This window comes from Nerophis ophidion, linkage group LG27 (genome assembly GCF_033978795.1).
Source record: "Nerophis ophidion isolate RoL-2023_Sa linkage group LG27, RoL_Noph_v1.0, whole genome shotgun sequence".
NCBI lineage: Eukaryota > Metazoa > Chordata > Actinopteri > Syngnathiformes > Syngnathidae > Nerophis > Nerophis ophidion.
The window spans coordinates 26,734,792-26,761,693 of NC_084637.1; the positions used below are offsets into that span (position 1 = coordinate 26,734,792).

Below are 26,902 nucleotides of genomic sequence, written 5' to 3' on the forward strand. Positions count from 1 at the left end.
TTGTGGCTGTCAGGAAAAATAAAAATCCATGAAAGAAAAACAGCACTAAATCCATTTTATGACAATATTTGATTGAAAATATTTCCTTGGAAAATCAGCCCTTTTTTGTTTGTTTTGGAATCTGTTACACATAATAAAAATCGAAAAACGGCCCAATTTTTTTTTTTTTTTTTAATTTGCGTTTCAGAATTAATAATAATACAATAATAATAATACAATCGATTTATTAGGATAGGCTCCAACCCCCCGCAAACCCAAAAGGGACAAGCGGTGGAAAATTGGTTGGATGGATGGAAGTTACACGCACCTTGGATGAAAATAAATAAGATTTTTGTGGCTATCAGGAAAAATAAAAATCCATAAAAGAAAAACAGCACTAAATCCAAATTTATGACAATATTTGATTGAAAATATTTCATTGAAAATCAACCCTTTTTTGTTTGTTTTGGAATCTGTTATACATAATAAAAATCGAAAAACTGCTCAAATTTTTTTTTTAATTTGCGTTTCAGAATTAATAATAATACAACAATGATAATACAATCGATTTATTAAGATAGGCTCCAGAATCCCCCGCAAACCCAAAAGGGACAAGCGGTAGAAAATTGGATGGATGGATGGAAGTTACACGCACCTTGGATGAAAATAAATAAGATTTTTGTGGCTATCAGGAAAAATAAAAATCCATGAATGAAAAACAGCACTAAATCCATTTTATGACAATATTTGATTGAAAATATTTCATTGAAAATCAACCCTTTTTTGTTTGTTTTGGAATCTGTTATACAAAATAAAATCCAAAAACGGCCCAATTTTTTTTTTTTTTTTTTTAAATTGGCGTTTCAGAATTGGAACGAGAATGAACGGAAGGTACACGGAGCGCCTAATAATAATACAATCGTTTTATCAGGATAGGTTCCAGAACGCCCCGCAAACCCAAAAGGGACAAGCGGTAGGAAATGGATGGATGGATGGAAGTTACACGCACCTTGGATGAACATAAATAAGATTTTTGTGGCTATCAGGAAAAATAAAAATCCATGAAAGAAAAACAGCACTAAATCCATTTTATGACAATATTTGATTGAAAATATTTCCTTGAAAATCAACCCTTTTTTGTTTGTTTCGGAATCTGTTATACATAATAAAAATCAAAAAACGGCTCACATTTTTTTTTTCATTCGCGTTTCAGAATTAATAATACAATAATAATAAAACAATCGATTTATTAGGATAGGCTCAAGAACCCCCCGCAAACCCAAAAGGGACAAGCGGTAAAAAATTGGATGGATGGATGGAAGTTACACACACCTGGGATGAAAATAAATAATATTTTTGTGGCTATCAGGAAAAATAAAAATCCATAAAAGAAAAACAGCACTAAATCCAATTTTATGACACTATTTGATTGAAAATCAACCCTTTTTTGTTTGTTTTAGAAGCTGTTATACATAATAACAATTGAAAAACGGCCCTAATTTAGTTTCTTTGATTTGCGTTTCGGAATTGGAATGAGAATTTACGTAAGGTATACGGACCGCCTAATAATAATATAATCGATTTATTAGGCTGCGATGAGGTGGCGACTTGTCCAGGGTGTACCCCGCCTACCGCCCGAATGCAGCTGAGATAGGCACCAGCGCCCCCCCGCTACCCCAAAGGGAATAAGCGGCAATAAATGGATGGATTTTTATTTTTCCTGATAACCGCAAAAAAATCTTAAAAAGCGTTACTAAAATGGCCTTCTTTCATCTCCGTAATATCGCTAAAATTCGCTCCATTTGGTCCACTAACGACGCTGAGATCATTATCCATGCGTTTGTTACGACTCGTCTCGATTACTGTAACGTATTATTTTCGGGTCTCCCCATGTCTAGCATTAAAAGATTACAGTTGGTACAAAATGCGGCTGCTAGACTTTTGACAAGAACAAGAAAGTTTGATCACATTACGCCTGTACTGGCTCACCTGCACTGGCTTCCTGTGCACTTAAGATGTGACTTTAAGGTTTTACTACTTACGTATAAAATACTACACGGTCTAGCTCCATCCTATCTTGCCGATTGTATTGTACCATATGTCCCGGCAAGAAATCTGCGTTCAAAGGACTCCGGCTTATTAGTGATTCCTAAAGCCCCAAAAAAGTCTGCGGGCTATAGAGCATTTTCCGTTCGGGCTCCAGTACTCTGGAATGCTCTCCCGGTAACAGTTCGAGATGTTACCTCAGTAGAAGCATTTAAGTCTCACCTTAAAACTTATTTGTATACTCTAGCCTTTAAATAGACCTCCTTTTTAGACCAGTTGATCTGCCGCTTCTTTCCTTTTTGTCCTCTGTCCCCCCCCTCCCTTATGGAGGTGGTCCGGTCCGATGACCATGGATAAAGTCCTGGCTGTCCGGAGTCGGGACCCAGGATGGACCGCTCGCCAAGATATACTAGTTACTATGGTCATTTAATTAGTTACTATGCTAATCTAATTAGTTACTATGGTAAACTAAGTCACGGCAGCTCAGACGAGGCACCAAGCAGTGTGGGTGGTGAGCGTTTCCACAAAGTGTTTCCAGAGCGGTCAACCTGAAATGCGGGTGTCAGGAACAGACGCAGAAAGACATTTTTACAACAAAGTTCCAAAGCTTAGTGATGTATCAAAATACTTCAGATTGTGTTTTTTTTTTTGCCCTTCACTGTCATATTTTTGTTACGACTCAGAGTAAGGAGAGGAGCCAGATGCAGAGAGGAAGTTAAAAAAATAAAGCTTTTATTTTGAAACAACTTTTCACCTCCAATGCAAAAAAAGTTTTTCACAAGAATAATCAACACGCGGAAAAATAATTCCGAGGATAAACAATTAACTCAAAATCACTCCACAAAAATAAGGAGGAATACTAATCTAAAAGAAATTATAACAGAAAAATCTCAATAAGAATAAACAAAAAGCGCTCCAACAGGAAGAAAAAACACCAAAACGACCTACATATATACACTAACTATAAATAACAAAAAAATCACTCAATCAACGAGGCAATAAAATCGAAATTTGGAAAAACAAAAACTCACCAATTAGGAAGACGAAGGATAACCAAGGACGTTCAAAGGAGAAAAAAGTAAACTCAAAATTACAGCAAAAACTGTTTGATCCAAAAAAGGGGTAACTAGGAAAACGGGAGCAAGACAAGGAGGTAATCAAGGACATGGACATGGACGCTAGAAAGGCACGATAGACGAGACGATCTGGCAACGGACAAAAAGAGGCGTAAACTTAAATAGGATATGGAATGATGGGAAACAGGTGGCAACAATCAGGGATCAGGGATGACGTCAGACTGGTGACACGAGAGGAAGGGCCCGTGGTCTGAAACAAGAGGGTAGCTTTTCAAAGTAAAACACGTACATCACAAGACAGAAAAACCAACACAAGACTTTTGCTGTGTTTGTTGCATTTTGTTGCGTTTTGCTTGATTGAAAATATGTCGATCAAGAGGGGGTGTGATGTTCATATGTTGTGAATATTCAGTGTTTTATTGTTCATAGTTAATATTGTAAATCCCATATTCTTCATTTTCATGTACATTCTGGGTGTCTCGTTCAGTAAAAAAAAATTAAATTCCATTCTATTTTTTAAGATAGTCATTCAATCAGACATTATTGTGAGTTTTTGTATTAGTGTTCCTAGAAACACATTTTTTTCTCAAAATTTGTCCCCTGAGTTAAAATACTTGCCCAGGCCTGCTTAACACGATAAGTAATAAATAATTCCGCTGGTAATCACAGTGTTAAAAATAACGTTAAAGATAAAAAACATTCTCATGCATTTTAATCCATCCATCCGTTTTCTACCGCACTTGTTCAAGAAGTCGCATCAATGGTAAGAAGTATTTTATTTATTATTGGTTAGCGTCAGAATAAAAATGTTATTAAAAAAAAAGACTTATTATACTCAAAAAATGTTGGTCTTACGTAAAAATTGCATGCATTTAAAAAATATCATATGGCTCTCACAGTAATATACTTTAAAATATTTGGCTTTCATGGCTCTCTCAGCCAAAAAGGTTCCCCACACCTGATATACCACAATCTCCATTAAATAATAAGCGTTTGATTAAAAAAAACAACTACTCCACTCATGTTCTTACTTAGGATATATTGGGATAACAAGGATACAACCATTTACCTTCTGACAAGAAACAACTTGCAAGTTTACAGTTGATTTTCTGGCATTTAAAAAAAAAAATGCAATTAAATTGTGTCGGAGGCATCCATCCATCCATCATCTTCCGCTTAGCCGAGGTCGGGTCGCGGGGGCAACAGCCTAAGCAGGGAAACCCAGACTTCCCTCTCTCCAGCCACTTCGTCTAGCTCTTCCCGGGGGATCCCGAGGCGTTCCCAGACCAGCTGGGAGACATAGTCTTCCCAACGTGTCCTGGGTCTTCCCCGTGGCCTCCTACCGGTTGGACGTGCCCTAAACACCTCCCTAGGGAGGCGTTCGGGTGGCATCCTGACCAGATGCCCGAACCACCTCATCTGGCTCCTCTCGATGTGGAGGAGCAGCGGCTTTACTTTGAGTTCCTGCCGGATGGCAGAGCTTCTCACCCTATCTCTAAGGGAGAGCCCCGCCACCCGGCGGAGGAAACTCATTTCGGCCGCTTGTACCCGTGATCTTATCCTTTCGGTCATGACCCAAAGCTCATGACCATAGGTGAGGATGGGAACGTAGATCGACCGGTAAATTGAGAGCTTTGCCTTCCGGCTCAGCTCCTTCTTCACCACAACGGATCGGTACAACGTCCGCATTACTGAAGACGCCGCACCGATCCGCCTGTCGATCTCACGATCCACTCTTCCCCCACTCGTGAACAAGACTCCTAGGTACTTGAACTCCCCAACCCGGAGATGGCATTCCACACTTTTCCGGGCGAGAACCATGGACTCGGACTTGGAGGTGCTGATTCTCATTCCGGTCGCTTCACACTCGGCTGCGAACCGATCCAGCGAGAGCTGAAGATCCCGGTCAGATGAAGCCATCAGGACCACATCATCTGCAAAAAGCAGAGACCTAATCCTGCGGTTACCAAACCGGAACCCCTCAACGCCTTGACTGCGCCTAGAAATTCTGTCCATAAAAGTTATGAACAGAATCGGTGACAAAAGACAGCCTTGGCGGAGTCCAACCCTCACTGGAAATGTGTTCGACTTACTGCCGGCAATGCGGACCAAGCTCTGACACTGATCGTACAGGGAGCGGACCGCCACAATAAGACAGTCCGATACCCCATACTCTCTGAGCACTCCACACAGGACTTCCCGAGGGACACGGTCGAATGCCTTCTCCAAGTCCACAAAGCACATGTAGACTGGTTGGGCAAACTCCCATGCACCCTCAAGAACCCTGCCGAGAGTATAGAGCTGGTCCACAGTTCCACGACCAGGACGAAAACCACACTGTTCCTCCTGAATCCGAGGTTCGACTATCCGGCGTAGCCTCCTCTCCAGTACACCTGAATAAACCTTACCGGGAAGGCTGAGGAGTGTGATCCCACGATAGTTGGAACACACCCTCCGGTCCCCCTTCTTAAAGAGAGGAACCACCACCCCGGTCTGCCAATCCAGAGGTACCACCCCCGATGTCCACGCGATGCTGCAAAGTCTTGTCAACCAAGACAGCCCCACAGCATCCAGAGCCTTAAGGAACTCGGAGGCACAATAAATTAATTTTAATGTTTGAAGTACCTTGAGATACAAGTTTTTTGGGAAAAAATGTTCTCGCTGCTAATTGGTATGCTTTAGGTTGCGAGCACCTGTATTCCATTAAATATTTCCCTAGTCCGGGGTTCTTTAGCGCCCCCTAGTGGCTCTCTGGAGCTTTTTCAAAAATATATGAAAAATGGAAAAAACATAATTTTTGTTTTAGTATGGTTTCTGTAGGAGGACAAACATGACACAAACCTCCCTAATTCTTATAAAGCACGCTGTTTATTTTAAACATGCTTCACTGATTCGAGTATTTGGCGAGCGCCGTATTGTCCTACTAATTATGGCGGTCCTTGAACTCAGCGTAGTTTGTTTACATGTACAACTTTCTCCGACTTTCTAAGACGTGTTTTATGCCACTCCTTCTTTGTCTCATTTTGTCCACCAAATGTTTTATACTGTGCATGTGAGTTTTGTTGATGTTATTGACTTGTGTTGCGTGATAATCAGACATATTTGGTCACGCCATGACTGGAAGCTAATCGATGCTAACATGCTATTTAGGCTATCTGTATGTACATATTGCATCATTATGCCTCATTTGTAGCTATATTTCAGCTCATTTAGTTTCCTTTAAGTCCTCAAAATTCAATTTATATCTCATGACACACTATGGGGCGGTTTAGCTCGGTTGGTAAACTGGCCGTGCCAGCAACTTGAGGGTTGCAGGTTCGATTCCTGCTTCCGCCATCCTAGTCACTGCCGTTGTGTCCTTGGGCAAGACTCTTTACCCACCTGCTCCCAGTGCCACCCACACTGGTTTAAATGTAACTTAGATATTGGGTTTCACTATGTAAAGCGCTTTGAGTCACTAGAGAAAAGCGCTATATAAAAACAATTCACTTCACAAACCTCCCTAATTGTTATAAAGCACGCTGTTTATTTTAAACATGCTTCACTGATTCGAGTATTTGGCGAGCGCCGTATCGTCCTACTAATTATGGCGGTCCTTAAACTCACCGTAGTTTGTTTACATGTATAACTTTCTCCGACTTTCTAAGACGTGTTTTATGCCACTCCTTCTTTGTATCATTTTGTCCACCAAATGTTTTATGCTGTGCATGTGAGTTTTGTTGATGTTATTGACTTGTGTTGCGTGATAATCAGACATATTTGGTCACGGCCTGACTGCAAGCTAATCGATGCTAACATGCTATTTAGGCTAGCTGTATGTACATATTGCATCATTATGCCTCATTTGTAGCTATATTTCAGCTCTTTTAGTTTCCTTTAAGTCTTCAAAATTCAATTTATATCTCATGACACACTATGGGGCGGTTTAGCTCGGTTGGTAAACTGGCCGTGCCAGCAACTTGAGGGTTGGAGGTTCGATTCCTGCTTCCGCCATCCTAGTCATGGCCATTGTGTCCTTGGGCAAGACACTTTACCCACCTGCTCCCAGTGCCACCCACACCGGTTTAAATGTAACTTAGATATTGGGTATCACTATGTAAAGCGCTTTGAGTCACTAGAGAAAAGCGCTATATAAAAACAATTCACTTCACAAACCTCCCTAATTGTTATAAAGCACGCTGTTTATATTAAACTTGCTTCACTGATTCGAGTATTTGGCGAGCGCCGTATTGTCCTACTAATTATGGCGGTCCTTAAACTCACCGTAGTTTGTTTACATGTGTAACGTTCTCCGACTTTCTAAGACGTGTTTTATGCCACTCCTTCTTTGTCTCATTTTGTCCACCAAATGTTTTATACCGTGCATGTGAGTTTTGTTGATGTTATTGACTTGCGTTGCATGATAATCAGACATATTTGGTCACGGCATGACTGCAAGCTAATCGATGCTAACATGCTATTTAGGCTAGCTATATGTACATATTGCATCATTATGCCTCATTTGTAGCTATATTTGAGCTCATTTAGTTTCCTTTAAGTCCTCAAAATTCAATTTATATCTCATGACACACTATCTGTACGTCAGATGGCTTTTAATATTTTGCTGCTCCAGATGGATTTGTTTTTGTATTTTTGGTCCAATATGGCTCTTTCAACATTTTGGTTTGCCGACCCCCACCCCAGTCAAATCTGATTTGTTATATTTTCCCTGTAGTTTTGACAATCAGTCAAATCTAAGGATTTTTTGTTATAAACAGATAGTGTTGTATAGGACTAGACACTAGGTGTCAGTATAACGTCTCACGGATGTGGCTATAACTGCTATGATGAAGAAACTAATGAAAGAAGTATTGAAGACAATCTAATTTGGGACTTTTTCCATCCATTTTCTACCGCTTGTCCCTTACGGAGTCGCAGGGGTTGCTGGAGCCTATCCCAGCTACAATCGGGCGGAAGGCGGGGTACACCCTGGACAAGTCGCCACCTCATCGCAGGGCCAACACAGACAGACAACATTTACACACTAGAGACCACTTAGTGTTGCCAATCAACCTATCCCCAGGTGCATGTCTTTGGAGGTGGGAGGAAGCCGGAGTACCCGGAGGGAACCCACGCAGTCACGGGGAGAACATGTTATTTCCAACTCAAATAAAAAGACTAATGCACTCTGATAAACAAATAAACACAGTTGGGATTGGATAGTTGAGTGAGTTCTTTGGGTCTGGCGCAGTGCCGAGAAGACATCCGACTCGACTAAATAGAGAAAGTAAAAGTAATGAACCTGAGGAAAGACTTGGAAGAAAAACGGAGGGCTCCTGCCTGAGCAAATTGGACAAAAGGAACAAAAGCTACCAGGATGTAGGGTTGATGTCGGTGGACTCTACACAAGGTTGTTAGACTTCTTCCAAATCATCGAATCTTCGACTATTGAGAGAGATCTGGTAAGATCCGAACAAAACGTCCATCTTACTTGCGAGAGATCGTCATAACTTAGGTTCAACAGCTGTGGAAAGAAAGAAAGTGAGTGTGAAAGCCAGTGCAATGAAAAATAAGAAGCGGGCAACATTTTTTTAATTCTCTCTGGTGGCCTGTCCTAAGGCTGTCGGAGTTTGTTTGTGACGAACCCCAAGATGCAGAGACGGAGGCAGGCATTGAATAGACAAATGGTACTAACACAAAGCGCGCACGAGGCGGATTACAAACTAAGAGAGCTAGCATGGGAGCAAGAAAATAAAAGAAGCTTAACATGGAAGCTAGCAAAAACAAACAGGGTCTAGCGTGGAAGCTAGCGGGTAGAGAGCAGGAAAATAGAAGTCGTAACGTGTAGTACAAAACAAACTGGAAGCAGGGAACAAAGAACAGTAAGCTACAAACATCTAACGGAAATAGCTTATCGCTACGCTGCAAATACAAGACACGGCACGACACGACAGGAGCGACAAGAGCAACATCGACAAGACAATAATCCAGTACTGACTGGAAGACAAAGCAGGTACAAATAAGAGCGGGCTGATTGACGCCAGGTGTGGCCAGGTGCCAATCAGCCGCAGCTGAGGGGAAACAAAGCACTCAGGGAGACAAACAGGAAGCTGAATCAAAATAAGAGTGCTGACAGGAATTAAGGACTGGAAATACTAAACACACAGAGGAAAAACTAAAACACAAACAAACTGTCAGTGGCAAGCCTGACAAAGGCAGGTCTTAAAGCATTCGCTTCACTGCTCGCATTTTGACATGTTCGTAAGAGCCGCCATCTTTTACTCTCTCTAGCATCGCAGATCTTCTCGCCGAAGAACTCTTGCTGTACCTTCCATCATGACCACAGGCAGAGCTCTGTGACGTAGCATGTATGGCCAATTCAGGCTCCCTGCCTACTGTGGACTAGATACACCATGGGTGTCAAACTCAAATACAGAGTGGGCCAAAATTTTAAACGGAACAAAGCCGTGGGCCAAGGTTGAACAAATTAACCTTTTAATAGGGACCCAAACAAGTTTTGCATTAAATATTGAACAAGCAAGGCTTATATAACTTTAGTGACATGCAAAATCTAGTTTCAAATAATACTAATAATTAAAAAAAATATCAATGGCATATCAAATACAATTTTAATAAAAATTGAATGCCTTTTTTTCTATTTGCAATCTTCTGAAGTAAATATCCAATTTTTTCCACAATACATTTGAAAATAAAATAACAATAATGAATGAACCAAACATTCAAGCCTTGAAGTAGCAAGAGAAAATGCATGAATAAAACGTTAATTATTGGTCAGTTTGCTGGAAGTTTCCCGGAAGAGTTAGTGCTGCAAGGGCTTCTGGGTATTTGTTCTGTTGTGTTACGGTGCGGATGTTCACCCGAAATGTGTTTGTCATTCTTGTGTGGTGTGGGTTCACAGTGTGGCGCATATTTGTAACAGTGCTAAAGTTGTTCATACGGCCACCCTTTAGTGCATGGGTGTCAAACTCTGGCCCGCGGGCCAAATGTGGCCCGCCGTGTAATTTCATTTGGCCCTTGAGGTAATATCAAATTAACATTAGAGCTGGCCCGCCGGTGTTATACAGCGGCGATGCCCCTGTAACACTGCATTCACCGCTGATACTCGTACTTGCCAACCCTCACGATTTTCCTGGGAGACTCCCAAAGTTCAGTGCCCCTCCCGAAAATCTCCTGGGGCAACCATTCCTCCTGATTTCCACCCGGACAACAATATCGGGGGCGTGCCTTAAAGGCACAGCCTTTAGCATCCTCTAGAGCCTGTCGTCACGTCCGCTTTTCCGCCATACGAACAACATAATATATGCGGCTTTAACACACACAAGTGAATGTAAGGCATACTTGATCAACAGCCATAAGGGTCACACTGAGGGTGGCCGTATAAACAACTTTAACACTTTAACAAATACACTGTGAAGCCACACCAAACAAGAATTACAAACACATTTCGGGAGAACATCCGCACCGTAGCACAACATAAACTCAACAGAAGAAATACCCAGAACCCATTGCAGCACTAACTCTTCCGGGACGCTACAATATACATCCCTGCTACCACCAAACCCCGCTCCCCCAATTTTTATTAAAATTTTATCTGATATGCCATTGATGTTTTTTAATCATTATTGTTATAATTTGAAACTCGATTTTGCAAGTGACTATAAAGTTATATAAGCCTTGCTTGTTTAATATTCAATGCAAAACTTGTTTGGGTCCCTATTAAAAGGTTAATTTGTTCAACCTTGGCCCGCAGCTTTGTTCAGTTTTAAATTTTGGCCCACTCTGTATTTGAGTTTGACACCGCTGCTTTAGTGTGACCTGTATGGCTGTTGACCAAGTATGCCTTGCATTCACTTGTGTGAGTGTGTGTGTCTATGTGTGTATGTGTGTGTGTAAAAGCCACAAATATTATGTGACACGCTGTTAGTATGGAGGAAAAGCGGACGTGACGACAGGTTGTAGAGAACGCTAAAGGTAATGCACGCCCCCAATATAGTTGTCCAGGTGGAAATCGGTAGAAATTCGGGAGAATGGTTGCCCCGGCAGATTTTCGGGAGGGGCACTGAACTTTGGGAGTCTACCGGGAAAATTAGGAGGGTTGGGTATTAGTGGTGAATGTGGTGTTACATCGGCACCGACGCTGTATAACACCAGCGGGCCAGCTCTAATGCTAAATTGATATTGCCTCAAGGGCCAAATTAAATTACACGACGGGCCAGAGTTTGACACCCATGAGATACACTATAGCCCTTTCTTCTCCAACCTGCCGTAGCACTTCTTCATTATTTGACTCCATCCTCCAGATCTTTGTGACCTGGAGGATGTGTAGAAGCATTTAAGTCTCATCTTAAAACTCATCTGTATACTCTAGCCTTTAAATAGACCTCCTTTTTAGACCAGTTGATCTGCCGCTTCTTTTCTTTCTCCTATGTCCCCCCCTCCCTTGTGGAGGGGGTCCGGTCCGATGACCATGGATGAAGTACTGACTGTCCAGAGTCGAGACCCAGGATGGACCGCTCGTCGGGACCCAGGATGGACCGCTCGCCTGTATCGGTTGGGGACATCTCTACGCTGCTGATCCGCTTGAGATGGTTTCCTGTGGACGGGACTCTCACTGCTGTCTTGGAGCCACTATGGATTGAACTTTCACAGTATCATGTTAGACCCGCTCGACATCCATTGCTTTCGGTCCCCTAGAGGGGGGGGATTGCCCACATCTGAGGTCCTCTCCAAGGTTTCTCATAGTCAGCATTGTCACTGGCGTCCCACTGAATGTGAATTCTCCCTGCCCACTGGGTGTGAGTTTTCCTTGCCCTTTTGTGGGTTCTTCCGAGGATGTTGTAGTCGTAATGATTTGTGCAGTCCTTTGAGACATTTGTGATTTGGGGCTATATAAATAAACATTGATTGATTGATTGATTCCTCCACATCCACATCTCGCAAAATTCCAGTCATCTGATCTCATCTTTGCAAAGTGTCTGTCACAGCGCGGATTCGAATCGCCAATTTGCACACCTGGAATTGATGAGGGAGGGCTGGAAAATGGTCCAGTGGAACCAAAGATCGGCGCGGGAACTTAGTTACCTCTCTTTGTACCGTAAGCCTGATGTTCGCTCACGGTTGTTGTGTTACCCTCCGTGATTCTGACATCCGTGTTGCTCTACTGCAGAGTCTTCCCCATTCGAGATCATCTTTTGTTCCCCCCTGTGTTTTTGGACTGCCTTCCTCGATTCTCGACCCTCGCCTGAGCACGGATCTAGTCTCTTCTCTGCTGCCTTGGATGATCATCTGCCTGCCCCTCGGACTGCATTGTTCCTTTTGCTCTCTACAACACTTGATTCTTCTCTCTGGCAATCACCGAGGGTGGACGATCCCCTTTCCTCTCCCTTACCTTTACTGCTTGCTTCTTTGTTTTGTCTTGTCTTAACTTTCTTGTTGCCTCTTTTTGCACTGCTCTCCAAATCTAAACATTGGAACTATTTAACTGGCCTCAACAAAATTGACAAGATCTTGGGTTTGGGGGAACCTGCTGTCGTGAAGAAGAGGTTGTTGCTGGACACAACACCGGACTCTTGGGAGAAGAAGGAGGCGACCCTTTTCTGTCGAGGACGTGAACATATCCACCTATTCGGAATTATGACAACAGGACATCTGCTGATTGGAGTAAGCGTTGCTCTGGTTTGTCGACAAATTCGAAGTTGCTGGCAGTCTTCAAAGTACCCCAAGGCTGCCAGTGGAGGATGCAGGAAGAACTGTGGATTACATCGGACTATCTACCCCGGAGTTTTTGAGGACCAGTCATAGACAATTTTAGAGTGAAAAGCAAATTTTATTTTCACTCGCATACAAATAATTTGAACTTGGATTGTTTCCCTGGCTTCGAGACTCTCCTGAAGATCACTGCAGTGAAGACACAACAAACTCCCTTTTTTGTCTCTCATGGACACACACCTGTTGTTGTGAACTTTGGACTAGCGACGGCAAATACATCAAGGCCGCGGAACAGAGACACACTATGGGCTTATACACACACACACACACACACATCCACACAAAAAAATATATTTGAGCCACACATACACCCCCCAGTCCCCCAATCTAACGCCCTCGACGCAAATCCCGTAGGGGTGATGAATGGATGGTCAGCGCCTGAGAGCTGCGACCTACCACCATGACCTTGAACTACCTTCCCTCTGTTGCTAGATATCTCGAGATATATGTTGTAATATGTATATGTGCTTTGCTATGGAGGTTTTTTCTCACTCCGAACTGGGCCCCCTTAGGAGCTCAGTCTGGATTGTATTTTTTTTACTCATCCTTTCCCGGCGTTTACCTTTTTCCCATCTTTTACGGGGCGCCTTATGGCGACCCAACAGCGTTCTTATTCTGTAATCCTGTACACTGTTTGTTTGTCTAATTTTGAACAGGTTTGTGCTGAAAACAAAGTTTTGTTGTACTTGTTGCAATGACAATAAAGACCTACCTACCTATCTACCTTGGTAACACACACTTCAGTTAATATACACACATAGTAACACACAAACGCACTTGGGTTTGACACACTCCATTTCCTTTGTTTATTTAGTAGTATTGTTTGGTATTATTATATCTACATTGACTTTATATATAATAAATAGTACTTTACACCACTCTGGTGTCAGTCTGCCGTCATTTCCCCTCTGCAAACCACAACAGTGTCCATGTTTTTGCAACGTCCAGACTACTATCTTGATTATTCACCTTTCCAGGGACGGACTAAAGGCCTTCGTCAGCAGTTCTTTTCTTATAGAAAACGCATATTTTGCAGGTGCGATCATTGACTTGGTCTCTGTGTCACAGTATCCATTCTGTGCCATTATACTGCAAAAGTAGCTATACTGTGCCACTTTTTCAGCTGTACAGCTAGATTTTTGTGGACATGTTCCATAAATATTGATGTTAAAGATTTCTTTTTTTGTGGAGTAATGTTTAGAATTAAGTTCATGAATCCAGATGAATCTCTATTACAATCCCCAAAGAGGGCACTTTAAGTTGATGATTACTTCTATGCGTAGAAATCTTTATTTATAATTGAATCACTTGTTTATTTTTCAACAAGTTTTTAGTTATTTTTATATCTTTTTTTCCAAATAGTTCAAGAAAGACCACTACAAATGAGCAATATTTTGCACTGTTATACAATTTAATAAATCAGAAACTGATGACATAGTGCTGTATTTTACTTCTTTATCTCCTTTTTTCAACCAAAAATGCTTTGCTCTAATTAGAGGCGTACTTGAATTAAAAAAAAAAACTTCACAGGGGGTACATCACTGCAAAAAGGTTAAGAACCACTGTTTTATGTACTAACATCATGTGGTTTATTTTGTACATATGTAGCATTCTCTGCAAAGATACAAAGAATTGCTATTGCGACATCCGGTGGACACATTTAGAACAGCAGTTTCTTTCATTAAAAAATTTCAGGTTAATATTTATACTTAACAAATTCATTATGCGGGCCGGATAAAACCTGTTCGCGGGCCTGATCCCGCCCTCGGGCCGTACGTTTGACACCCCTGATCTAAGGTCTTCCACATTTCTGCCGGTATAGTGAAGTGAAGTGAATTATATTTATATAGCGCTTTTTCTCAAGTGACTCAAAGCGCTTTACATATTGAAACCCAATATCGAAGTTACATTCAAAGCAGTTTGGGTGGCACTGGGAGCAGGTGGGTAAAGTGTCTTGCCCAAGGACACAACGGCAGTGACTAGGTTGGCAGAAGCGGGAATCGAACCTGCAACCCTCAAGTTGCTGGCACGGCCACTCTACCAACCGAGCTATACCGTCAATGCCTTTCAACTTCCCGGCCCTTAGTTGATCAAAAGCCTTCACATTTTCTTCTTTTAAGATCTCAGGACCGCAGCTATCTACGTCAACATCCTCCCTCAATTCAACCGAAAACTTGTCTTCACTGGTGTACAAACCTTGTTTCCAAATGAGTTGGGAAATTGTGTTAGATGTAAATATAAACAGAATACAATGATTTTCACATCCTTTTCAATTCATATTCAATGAAATGCACCACAAAGACAAGATATTTAATGTTCAAACTCATAAACTTTATTCTTTTTGCAAATAATAATCAACTTAGAGAATTTCAAGGCTGCAACACGTGCCAAAGTAGTTGGGAAAGGGCATGTTCACCACTGTGTTACATCACCTTTTCCTTTAACAACACTCAGTAAACGTTTGGGAACTGAGGAAACTAATTGTTGAAGCTTTGAAATGTATGTAGAGCTTCAGTCGTTCAACAGTCTGGGGTCTGTACTGTCGTATTTTACGCTTCATAATCCGCCACACATTTTCGATGGGAGACAGGTCTGGACTGCAGGCAGGCCAGGAAAGTACCCGCACTCTTTTTTTACGAAGCCACACTGTTGTAACGCGTGCTGAATGTGGCTTGGCATTGTCTTGCTGAAATAAGCAGGGGCGTCCATGAAAAAGACGGCGCTTAGATGGCAGCTTATGTTGTTCCAAAACTTGTTTGTACCTTTCAGCATTAATGGTGCCTTCACAGATGTGTAAGTTACCCATGTCTTGGGCACTAATGTACCCCCATACCATCACAGATGCTGGCTTTTGAACTTTGCGTCGATAACAGTCTGGATGGTTCGCTTCCCCTTTGGTTCGGATGACACGATGTTGAATATTTGAATAAATGTGGACTCATCAGACCACAGAACACTTTTCCACATTGCATCAGTCCATCTTAGATGATCTCGGGCCCAGAGAAGCCGGGGGAGTTTCTGGATGTTGTTGATAAATGGGTTCGCTTTGCATAGTTTAGCTTTAACTTGCACTTACAGATGTAGCGACGAACTGTATTTAGTGACAGTGGTGATATCCTTTAGAGATTGATGTCGGTTTTTAATACAGTGCCGTCTGAGGGATCGAAGGTCACGGTCATTCAATGTTGGTTTCCGGCCATGCCGCTTACGTGGAGTGATTTCTCCAGATTCTCTGAACCTTTTGATGATATTATGGACCGTAGATGTTGAAATCCCTAAATGTCTTGCAATTGCACTTTGAGAAACGTTGTTCTTAAACTGTTTGACTATTTGCTCATGCAGTTGTGGCCAAAGGGGTGTACCTCGCCCCATCCTTTCTTGTGAAAGACTGAGCATTTTTTGGGAAGCTGTTTTTATACCCAATCATGGCACCCACCTGTTCCCAATTAGCCTGCACACCTGTGTGATGTTCCAAATCAGTGTTTGATGAGCATTCCTCAACTTTATCCGTATTTATTGCCACCTTTCCCAACTTCTTTATCACGCGTTGCTGGCATCCAATTCTAAAGTTAATGATTATTTGCAAAAAAAACAAATGTTTATCAGTTTGAACATCAAATATGTTGCCTTTGCAGCATATTCAACTGAATATGGGTTGAAAATGATTTGCAAATCATTGTTTTCTGTTTATATTTACATTCAACACAATTTCACAACTTATATGGAAACGGGGTTTGTACAACTCTATGTATTCCCGCTGCTGTCCTCTCTGAGCACACTTTCCTGTGCTCCACATGCAAACACACACATATAATTGTTTGAACCTGTATGAAAGTGAATGTTTGTAGTATCTCTTTATTGAATCAAAGAAAGAAATGATCAAAAAACATGACCGTATCGAAGCAGAGCAAGTCGATATCACCAGCCAAAGACATAAAAATCAATTATCCATGAAAATATGGAGAAGCTGCCGATGGTATGGTTGGCGGAGAAGCAGCTGGAAGGAGAAAACGTAGAAGTCCACTCATTAAGGTAAATACTGTACGTTAATATTATATTGCTTCATTAAACCACTGTAGGAATTTTGTAATACATTCTTTTGTATTGGTTTTCATACAGAATTTCTTATCTAAAAGTTAGTTCCTGTTTAAAAGTTACCCGTTAAAATTGATTTTAGTTCATTTAAATGGGCTCTCTTGTTTTGCAAAATACGAGTTTTTCCACAGTCCACCAAAAAACTGGTAACCGTTGGACAGGGTTGTTGCAACTCATTTCCCGAGAACTTTTGCAACATCCTTATAGGCCAGCTCGATTTCCACATCAGCTGCGCACGTGCTGGTGAACTCGTCTCGGCCGTAGGCGTTGCCAAGGTAGCGCCACACGCCTCGGAATTGGGACGGGATGTCGTAGTTGCGGTATTTCTTCGCCACCACCTGCCGAAACAACCGACGCTAAAAAAAAGTCGAATGGAGCAAACGCGGTTGGAGATGTCGCTGCGTTACCTTGACAACGTGAAGTTTGGGAAGAAGGTTGCAGTCCGCTAGCGTCAGCTCGTCGCCGTCCAGATATTTTCGCGTTGATTGGCCATCGTCGAGCGGTAGAGGGTTGAGGAGATACTCGTCCAGCTTGGCCAGAGCCTTGTTGAGACTTTGCTCGAGTGCTGAAAGACCCAAAGTCTGAAAAACCGAGGCAGGATGCAAATTTGTTGTGCTGCTCTGACTTACCACCGTTTTTATTCGGACTCGTGTTCTTGATGTAAGCCGAGAACTTGGCAAACACGTCGTTTCCCGCTGTGTTGGACTCACGGTTCTTCACTGCAAGTTTGGGATACCTGAGGAAGAAGCCGCCCAGGGAGGAAATTTGGATTTCAGAAGTGAAGACCTGGTCAGTCCAGGCATGCTCGAAGACTACGTTACTTAGTTTTTTTTACAACAGAGCTTCTGCTTTGCACAGGCTGTGATATTTTAATGCTTTATTCATAACTTGCCTAGTTGTAAAATAGAAAAAAATACAAACCACAAAACCAGTGAAGTTGGCACGTTGTGTAAATGGTAAACAAAAACAGAATACAATGATTTGCTGATCCTTTTCAACCTATATTTGTCATGACGTGGATTAGGGTGTGGTTTGTTTTCCCGTGGTGCAAAGGGATTGAACCGGACACAACGTGAAGGTAATGACATATTTTAATTTGACTATAAAAAGAAACAAACCAAAGGGAGCTCTCAGCAGAGGTTCAAAACTTGGCTATGAAAACAAAAACTTGCCTTAAGGCAAAACTATGGACATAAAACAAAACTTGCACTATGGCATGAATAACGAAAAACTTACTTGGAACGAGAAAGGAACATGGATCGTCGGCATGGATAACAAGGGTGTGTCGAGGGTGAGTAGAAAGTGATGTTGCCAGGCTGATAGCCTGGCAGCTACAGGCTTAAATAATGCTGTGGTGATTAAAGGGGAACATTATCACCAAACCTATGCAAGTATCAATATATACCTTGATGTTGCAGAAAAAAGACCATGTATTTTTTTAACCGATTTCCGAACATTAAATGGGTGAATTTTGGTAAATTAAACGCCTTTCTGTTTTAGCGATGACGTCAGAACGTGACGTCACCGAGGTAATACACCGGCCATTTTCATTTTCACATTACAAACACCGGGTCTCAGCTCTGTTATTTTCCGTTTTTTCGACTATTTTTTGGAACCTTAGAGACATCATGCCTCGTCGGTGTGTTGTCGGAGGGTGTAACAACACTAACAGGGAGGGATTCAAGTTGCACCAATGGCAAGAAATCTGCCTCCAGACCCCCATTGAGTGTCTGCACATTTTACCGGCGATGCTAAGACAGACATGGCACAGAGATGTATGGATAACCTGCAGATGCATTTGCAACAATTAAGTCAATGAAATCACAAAGGTGAGTTTTGTTGATGTTGTTGACTTATGTGCTAATCAGACATATTTGGTCACGGCATGACTGCCAGCTAATCGATGCTAACATGCTACGCTAATCGATGCTAACATGTTATTTACACTAGCTGTATGCACATTTGGAACTAGATACCCACATTTAATGCGAAACAAACACTTACCAATCGACAGATTTAAGTTGCTCCAGTGTCACAAGATGCGAAAGTCCTGATCGTTTGGTCCGCACATTTTACCGGCGATGCTAATAAGGCAGCCATGCTATGGGCCACTTCATTAGGTACACCCATGCTATGGCCGAATAGCGTCAATAGCTATTCGCTCAATAGCTTCAATTTCTTCTTCAATTTCGTTTTCGCTATCTGCCTCCATACTCCGACTATCTGTTTCAATACATGCGTAATCTGTTGATTCGCTTAAGCCGCTGAAATCCGAGTCTGAATCCGAGCTAATGTCGCTATATCTTGCTGTGGTAACCGCCATGTTGTTTGTATTGGCAGCACTGTATGACGTCACAGGGAAATGGATAGTCGCATCGCAAATAGCGAAAATCAAGAACTTTAAAGCTTTTTTTAGGGATATTCCGGGAGGTGTAAAATTTTGAACAAAACTTAGAAAAATAAAACAAACCACTGGGAACTGATTTGTATTGTTTTTAACCCTTTTGAAATTGTGATAATGTTCCCCTTTAACAGGTGAATGAGTCCAAATGAACCAGGTGCGTGACATGACAGGTGAAAACTAATTGGTAGTCATGTGACAAAAAAAAAACAGGAGTGCACAATGAATCCCAAACAAAACAGAACATGACCACAAAACATCACAATATTCAGTTGAAACAGACTGCAAAGACGAAATATTTAACATTTAAAGTGAGAAACTTTGTTATTTTTTGGAAATATTAGCTCATTTGGAATTTGATGCCTGGAACATGTTTCAAAAAAGCTGGCACAAGTGGCAAAAAAGACTGAGTACGGCGGCATATATTCTTACAATCTCCGTTTCCATGTGGTTTGGGAAGTTGTGTTAGATGTAAATATAAACGGAATACAACGATTTGCAAATCATTTTCAACCCATATTCAGTTGAATGCACTATAAAGACAAGATATTTGATGTTCAAACTCATAAACTTTACTTTTTTTTGCAAATAATAATCAACTTATAATTTGATGGCGGCAACACGTGCCAAAGTAGTTGGGAAAGGGCATGTTCACCACTGTGTTACATCACCTTTTCTTTTAACAACACTCAATAAATGTTTGGGAACTGAGGAAACTAATGGTTGAAGGTATGAAAGTGGAATTCTTTCCCATTCTTGTTTTATGTAGAGCTTCAGTCGTTCAACAGTCCGGGGTCTCTGCTGTCGTATTTTACGCTTCATAATGCGCCACACATTTTCGATGGGAGACAGGTCTGGACTGAGGGCGGGCCAGGAAAGTACCCACACTCTTTTTTTACAAAGCCACGCTGAATGTGGCTTGGCATTGTCTTGCTGAAATAAGCAGAGGCGTCCATGAAAAAGACGGCGCTTAGATGGCAGCATATGTTGTTCCAAAACCTGTATGTACCTTTCAGCATTAATGGTGCCTTCACAGAGGTGTAAGTTATCCATGCCTTGGGCACTAATGCACCCCCATACCATCACAGATGCTGACTTTTGAACTTTGCGTCGATAACAGTCTGGATGGTTCGCTTCCCCTTTGGTCCGGATGACACAATGTAGAATATTTCCAAATGTGGACTCGTCAGACCACTTTTCCACTTAGCATCACTCCATCTTAGATGATCTGGGGCCCAGAGAAGCCGGCGGCGTTTCTGGATGTTGTTGATAAATGGCGTTCGCTTTGCATAGTAGAGCTTTAACTTGCACTTACAGATGTAACGACAAACTGTATTTAGTGACAGTGGTTTTCTGAAGTGTTCCTGAGCCCATGTGGTGATATCCTTTAGAGCTTGATGTCGGTTTTTTGATACAGTGCCGTTTGAGGGATCAAAGGTCAATATTGGTTTCCGGCCATGCCGCTTACGTGGAGTGATTTCTCCAGATTCTCTGAACCTTTTGATGATATTATGGACCTAATGTTGAAATCCCTACATTTCTTGCAATTGCACTTTGAGAAACGTTGTTCTTAAACTGTTTGACTATTTGCTCACACAGTTGTGGACAAAGGGGTGTACCTCGCCCCATCTTTTCTTACGAGAGACTGGGCATTTTTTGGGAAGCGGTTTTTATACCCAATCATGGCACCCACCTGTTCCCAATTAGCCTGCACACCTGTGGGATGTTCCAAATAAGTGTTTGACGAGCATTCCTCAACTTTATCAGTAATTAATGCCAACCTTTCCCAACTTCTTTGTCACGTGTTGCTGGCATCAAATTCTAAAGTTAATGATTATTTGCAAAAAAACAAATGTACATCAGTTTGAACATCAAATATGTTGTCTTTGTAGCATATTCAACTGAATATGGGTTGAAAAGGATTTGCAAATCATTGTATTCTGTTTATATTTACATCTAACACAATTTCCCAACTCATATGGAAACGGGGTTTGTAGAATTGGGAATTTGGTCAGTGTCTGTAAAATTATGGGATTATGTATGTGTGAGTGTGTGCAAGTTTTACTTGGGCGGAGCCAACTCTTCCTCCAAGTATTCCTCGATTTTATTGACGTCAGTGAGCACCTCGCCCTGGAAGGTGAGAAAGGGTGGGTGTGTCCCCGGGGCCAGGTTGTGAAGGTCAGCTGGTTTCCTGATCGGGGAGGAGAAACTTTCTTTTCAGTATCACCTTTTTCATGAGACAAAGTAACACCTTGACATTCCTCGGTAAGCCATTTTTGTTTTGGTTTTCCAATATTGGAAAATGGACTGGATGTGAACACAAGTAACAAGTCTTGGGTGTTGCGTCATTACTTGATTGGTTTTATTTAAAGTGACTAAGCTGCCATTTGTTTTTTTTTAAACCATAAAATGTAATTATTTTTTTTACAGTGATACTTAATTTTAAAGTAAAATTTTTTTTTTTTGCTTCTCTCAGGTATTCACTGCGAAATAAAGTCATGTTATCACTTTTATTTGCTTACTTAAATTCCGTATTTTTTTTTTTTACTGTAAAATTTACTTACTTTTATTTTTTATTTTTTTATTTTTTTTACAGTGAATACTTGATTTTATAGTTTTGCTTCAGAAGGCAAAATTGGACATGACATTTAGTTAATTTTTTTTAGTTAAAAAAAAGGTTTACCGTACAATTCAGTGTGTTTTTTTACTGTAAATTGAAAAATTGTGTCATTTTTATTTTTGCGGAAAAATTCTGGTGACAGATCTTTCTTTTTTTTTTTCCATCCATCCATCCATCTTCTTCCGCTTATCCGAGGTCGGGTCGCGGGGGCAACAGCCTAAGCAGGGAAACCCAGATTTTTTTTTTTTAAATGTTAAAATCTGCGAATTTTCATTTTACAGTATATTACCGCAAATTGAAAAGGGACAAGCGGTAGAAAATGGATGGATGGAAAAAGAGTATCACTTTTTTGGTATTTTTACAATAAAATAAAGGCAATTGAGCCGACGTTTTTTTCCCGTAAAATCTACCCACTCTGTAAGTTTTACAGTGCACTACCGTAAATTGCCAAATCTTTATTTAAAAAATTTCACGACTCAGCTGCCATCTTTTTTTTTACTGTGAATACCTGATTTTATGGAAAAAAATAAATAATTCAATGTCATTTGGAAAAATTTTACGATGCCTTTTGTGTTTGTCAGTACATAACTGTCAAAAGAAAAGTGAGTCGACTTACGGTAAAACTTTTTTTTACTGTAAAATGTACAGCCAATGTTTTTACCGTGCGTTACTGTAAATTGAAAAAAAGCTCTACTTTTATTTTTACGATAAAATTCTGGCGACTTAGCTTGCCAGTCCACCCCCCACGCCCCGTAAAAAAATCGACCTGGGATTTACGTTTTACAGTGCATTACTGTAAATTGCAAAATTGTACCACTGACTGAGCTGACATTTTATTTTACTGTGAATACCTGAATTTATGGCTAAAAAAATTAAGTTTCAGTTAAAGTCTGCAAAATTTGACGAGATATTTTGCTTTTGTCAGTTATTCACTGTAAAAAAAAAGAAAAGTGAGTCCACTTACGGTAAAACGTGTTTTTACAGTCCGTTACTGTAAATTGAAAAATGGTAGCACTTTTATTTTTACGAAAAAATTCTGATGACTTAGCTTGCCATTTTTTCCCCCCGTAAAAAACTACATGTGGTGTAAATTTTACGGTGCATTACTGTAAATTGCAAAATTGTACCACTGTAATCTTGGATTCTAAGTTTTTTACTGTAAAATCAAGTGACTTTTTCATTTTTTTTATTGTGAATAACTGAGTTTAATTTAAAAAATAAAATAAAATAAACCTATGTTTTTTTTCATTATTCAAAATTACACGAGACATTTTGTTCATTTTGATTTTATCAGTTATTCACTGTAAAAAAAAATTAGTCGACTGACTGTAAAACATGTATTTACAGTACAATACTGTAAATTGAAAAAAGGTACTACTTGTATATTTACGATAAAATTCTGGCGACTTAGCTTGCCATTTTTTTACCTGTAAAAATCTTATCTGTGGTGTAAGTTTTACAGTGCATTAATGACAATTGCAAAATTCTTTATCGAAACATTAAAAGAAAAAGAAGTTTCAGTTCCAGTCGGGAAATTTGACGAGATATTTTGCTTTTGTCAGTTACTCACTGTAAAAAAATAAATGAGTTGACTTACGGTAAAACATATTTTCACAGTGGAAAAACGGTACCATTTTTATTTTTACGATAAAATTCTGGCAACTTAGCTCACAAGTTTTTTTCCCCTCAAAAATGTACATGTGGTGTAAGGTTTACAGTGCATTACTGTAAATTGCAAAATTGTACTACTGTAATCTTTTGTTGTTTTTTTTCACCGTAAAATGTAATTACTTTTTAAAAACAATTTATGCGACTAACCGAGTTTATGGTAAAAAAAAAAAAAAAAAAATTTAAATTAATAAAAACAATGTTTTTTTTTCAATAGGTAAGATTGGACGTAACATTTTGTTCATTTTGCTTTTGAGCTGACTGACTTTGCTGGCATTTTATTTTACTGTGAATACCTGAATTCATGGAGAAAAAAATTAAGTTTCAGTTTCAGTCTGCAAAATTTGACGAGATGATTTGCTTTTGTGAGTTATTCACTGTAAAAAAAAAGTGAGTCGACTAACGGTAAAACATGTTTTTACAGTGCATTACTGTAAATTGAAAAACGGTAGGATTTAAATTTTACGATAAAATTCCTGCGACTTTACTTGCCAGTTTTTTACACCGTAAAAATTTACATGTGGTGTAAATTTTACAGTGCATTACTGTAAATTGCAAAATTGTACTACTGTAATCTTTTGGGGGTTTTTTTACCGTAAAATGTAATTACTTTTAAAAAAAATGTTATGTGAATAACCGAGTTTATGGTAAAAAAACAAACAAAAAAACATTTTTAATTAATAAAAACAAAGTTTTTTTTTCAATAGGTAAGATTAGACGTAACATTTTGTTCATTTTGCTTTTGAGCTGACTGACTTTGCTGACATTTTATTTTACAGTGAATACCTGAATTCATGGACAAAAAAATTTAGTTTCAGTTTTTGTCTGCAAAATTTGACGAGATGATTTGCTTTTGTGAGTTATTCACTGTAAAAAAAAAAGTGAGGCGACTAACGGTAAAACATGTTTTTACAGTGCATTACTGTAAATTGAAAAACGGTAGGATTTAAATTTTACGATAAAATTCCTACGACTTTACTTGACAGTTTTTTACCCCGTAAAAATTTACATGTGGTGTAAATTTTACAGTGCATTACTGTAAATTGCAAAATTGTACTACTGTAATCTTTTGGGTTTTTTTTTACCGTAAAATGTAATTACTTTTAAAAAAAATGTTATGTGAATAACCGAGTTTATGGTAAAAAAACTAACAAAAAAACATTTTTAATTAATAAAAACAAAGTTTTTTTTTCAATAGGTAAGATTAGACGTAACATTTTGTTCATTTTGCTTTTGAGCTGACTGACTTTGCTGACATTTTATTTTACTGTGAATACCTGAATTCATGGACAAAAAAATGTAGATTCAGTTTTTGTCTGCAAAATTTGACAAGACATTTTGCTTTTGTGAGTTATTAACTGTAAAAAAAGTGAGGCGACTAACGGTAAAACATGTTTTTACAGTGCGTTACTGTAAATTGAAAAACGGTAAGATTTTAATTTTACGATAAAATTCCTGCGACTTTGTTTACCAGTTTTTTACCCCGTAAAAATTTACATGTGGTGTAAATTTTACAGTGCATTACTGTAAATTGCAAAATTGTATTACTGTAATCTTTAAGATTTTTTCTGTAAAATTGAATGCCTTTTTTTTGTGAATAACTGATGGAAAAAAATAAAATAAAAAACCCACGTTATTTTTTTTTCATTACTCAGTATTAGACTTCACATTTTGTTCATTTTGCTTTTGTCAGTTATTCACTATAAAAAAAAAAGTGAGTTGACTTATGGTAAAACATGTTTTTACAGGGCAATACTGTAGATTGTAAAACGGTACCACTTTTATTTTTACGATAAAATTACGATAAAGTATGACACAATACGATTAAAAAAAATCGTAAAATATCGTAAGATATAATTAATTTTTTTTGTATGTGTCTTCACTGGGTTTAAGGTAAAAATAATAATAATAAATAAATAAAAAACGTGTTTTTTTCATCAGGCAAAATTGGACGTGACATTGTGTTCAGGTATTTACTGTGAAAAAATATATTTTTGTCGACTTTATGGTCAAATAAACCCCTTTTTACACTGAGATCTACAGTCATTGTTTAACATTCTGGTGACTGAGCTACCAGTGTTTTTTTCACCACAAATGGTGCATCCGTTGTTTGACAGCGCATCACTATATACGGAGAAAAACTGCACAACTTTTATTTCCGCAGTAAAACTTTACCGTTTCTTACTGTAAAACCTACCGTCTCTTTGTTATTTATTTGCAGTGGATCCCGAGAGAAGCAAAACCTGCAAAGCATCACGTCCACTTTTTTCAAGTGAATCCAAACTTTTCCCACCTAGGCTGCAGCGGTAAATGTCATCTAAGCGATATGACGCCCGATGATGTCAGGTGTGACACATGGTGGTTGTCTACATTTCGTCAGTTCGAGCGTTCGTACCTCTTGAGGTCGACTGTGGTGACGTTGAAGACCACGCCTTTCAGCCAAAGAATCATGAAGAGACGCTGCGAGAACGGACAGTTTCCAATGCTCTCCCCATCACTGCCAGCCTGGACACACACACACACACACACATCATGACTTGTGGGGACCACCCTTTCTACAGGTTCAACACACACACCACACACACACACACACACACACACACACACACACACACACACACACACACACACACACGCACACACACACACGCACGAACGCATGCACGCACACAAACACACACTTTATCATTTGGAATGGGGACTACGTTTCTGTTCATGACTTGTGGGAACCACCCTTTCTACAGGTTCCATACACACACACACACACACACACACACACACACACACACACACACACACACACACACACACACGATTGCATGCACGCACACAAACACACACTTTATCATTTGGAATGGGGACCACGTTTCTGTTCATGACTTGTGGGGACCACCCTTTCTACAGGTTCTACACACACACACACACACACACACACACACACACACACACACACACACACACACACGCACACACGCACGCACACAAACCCACACGTTATCATTTGGAATGGGGACCACGTTTCTGTTCATGACTTGTGGGGACCACCCTTTCTACAGGTTCCCCACACACACACACACACACACACACACACACACACACACACACACACACACACACACACACACACACACACACGCACACACGCAAGCACGTTATCATTTGGATTGGGGACCACGTTTCTGTTCATGACTTGTGGGGACCACCCTTTCTACACACACACACACACACACACACACACACACACACACG

General features: G+C 40.1%; 1 protein-coding gene across 1 annotated transcript in view; it reads right to left on the reverse strand.

Annotated features, from left to right (window-relative positions):
- Positions 1-16,708: 16,708 nt before the first annotated feature.
- The window catches only part of clic5a (chloride intracellular channel 5a), a 34,706-nt gene continuing 24,512 nt past the window's right edge, over positions 16,709-26,902 (reverse strand). The window contains exons 2-6 of the mRNA XM_061889247.1: positions 26,049-26,158; positions 21,431-21,556; positions 17,594-17,700; positions 17,372-17,529; positions 16,709-17,302 (exon numbers count right to left, since the gene is read on the reverse strand). Coding sequence (XP_061745231.1) covers positions 17,138-17,302; positions 17,372-17,529; positions 17,594-17,700; positions 21,431-21,556; positions 26,049-26,158 — 666 coding nt within the window. The 3' untranslated portion in view covers positions 16,709-17,137. The remainder of the gene's footprint in view (positions 17,303-17,371; positions 17,530-17,593; positions 17,701-21,430; positions 21,557-26,048; positions 26,159-26,902) is intronic.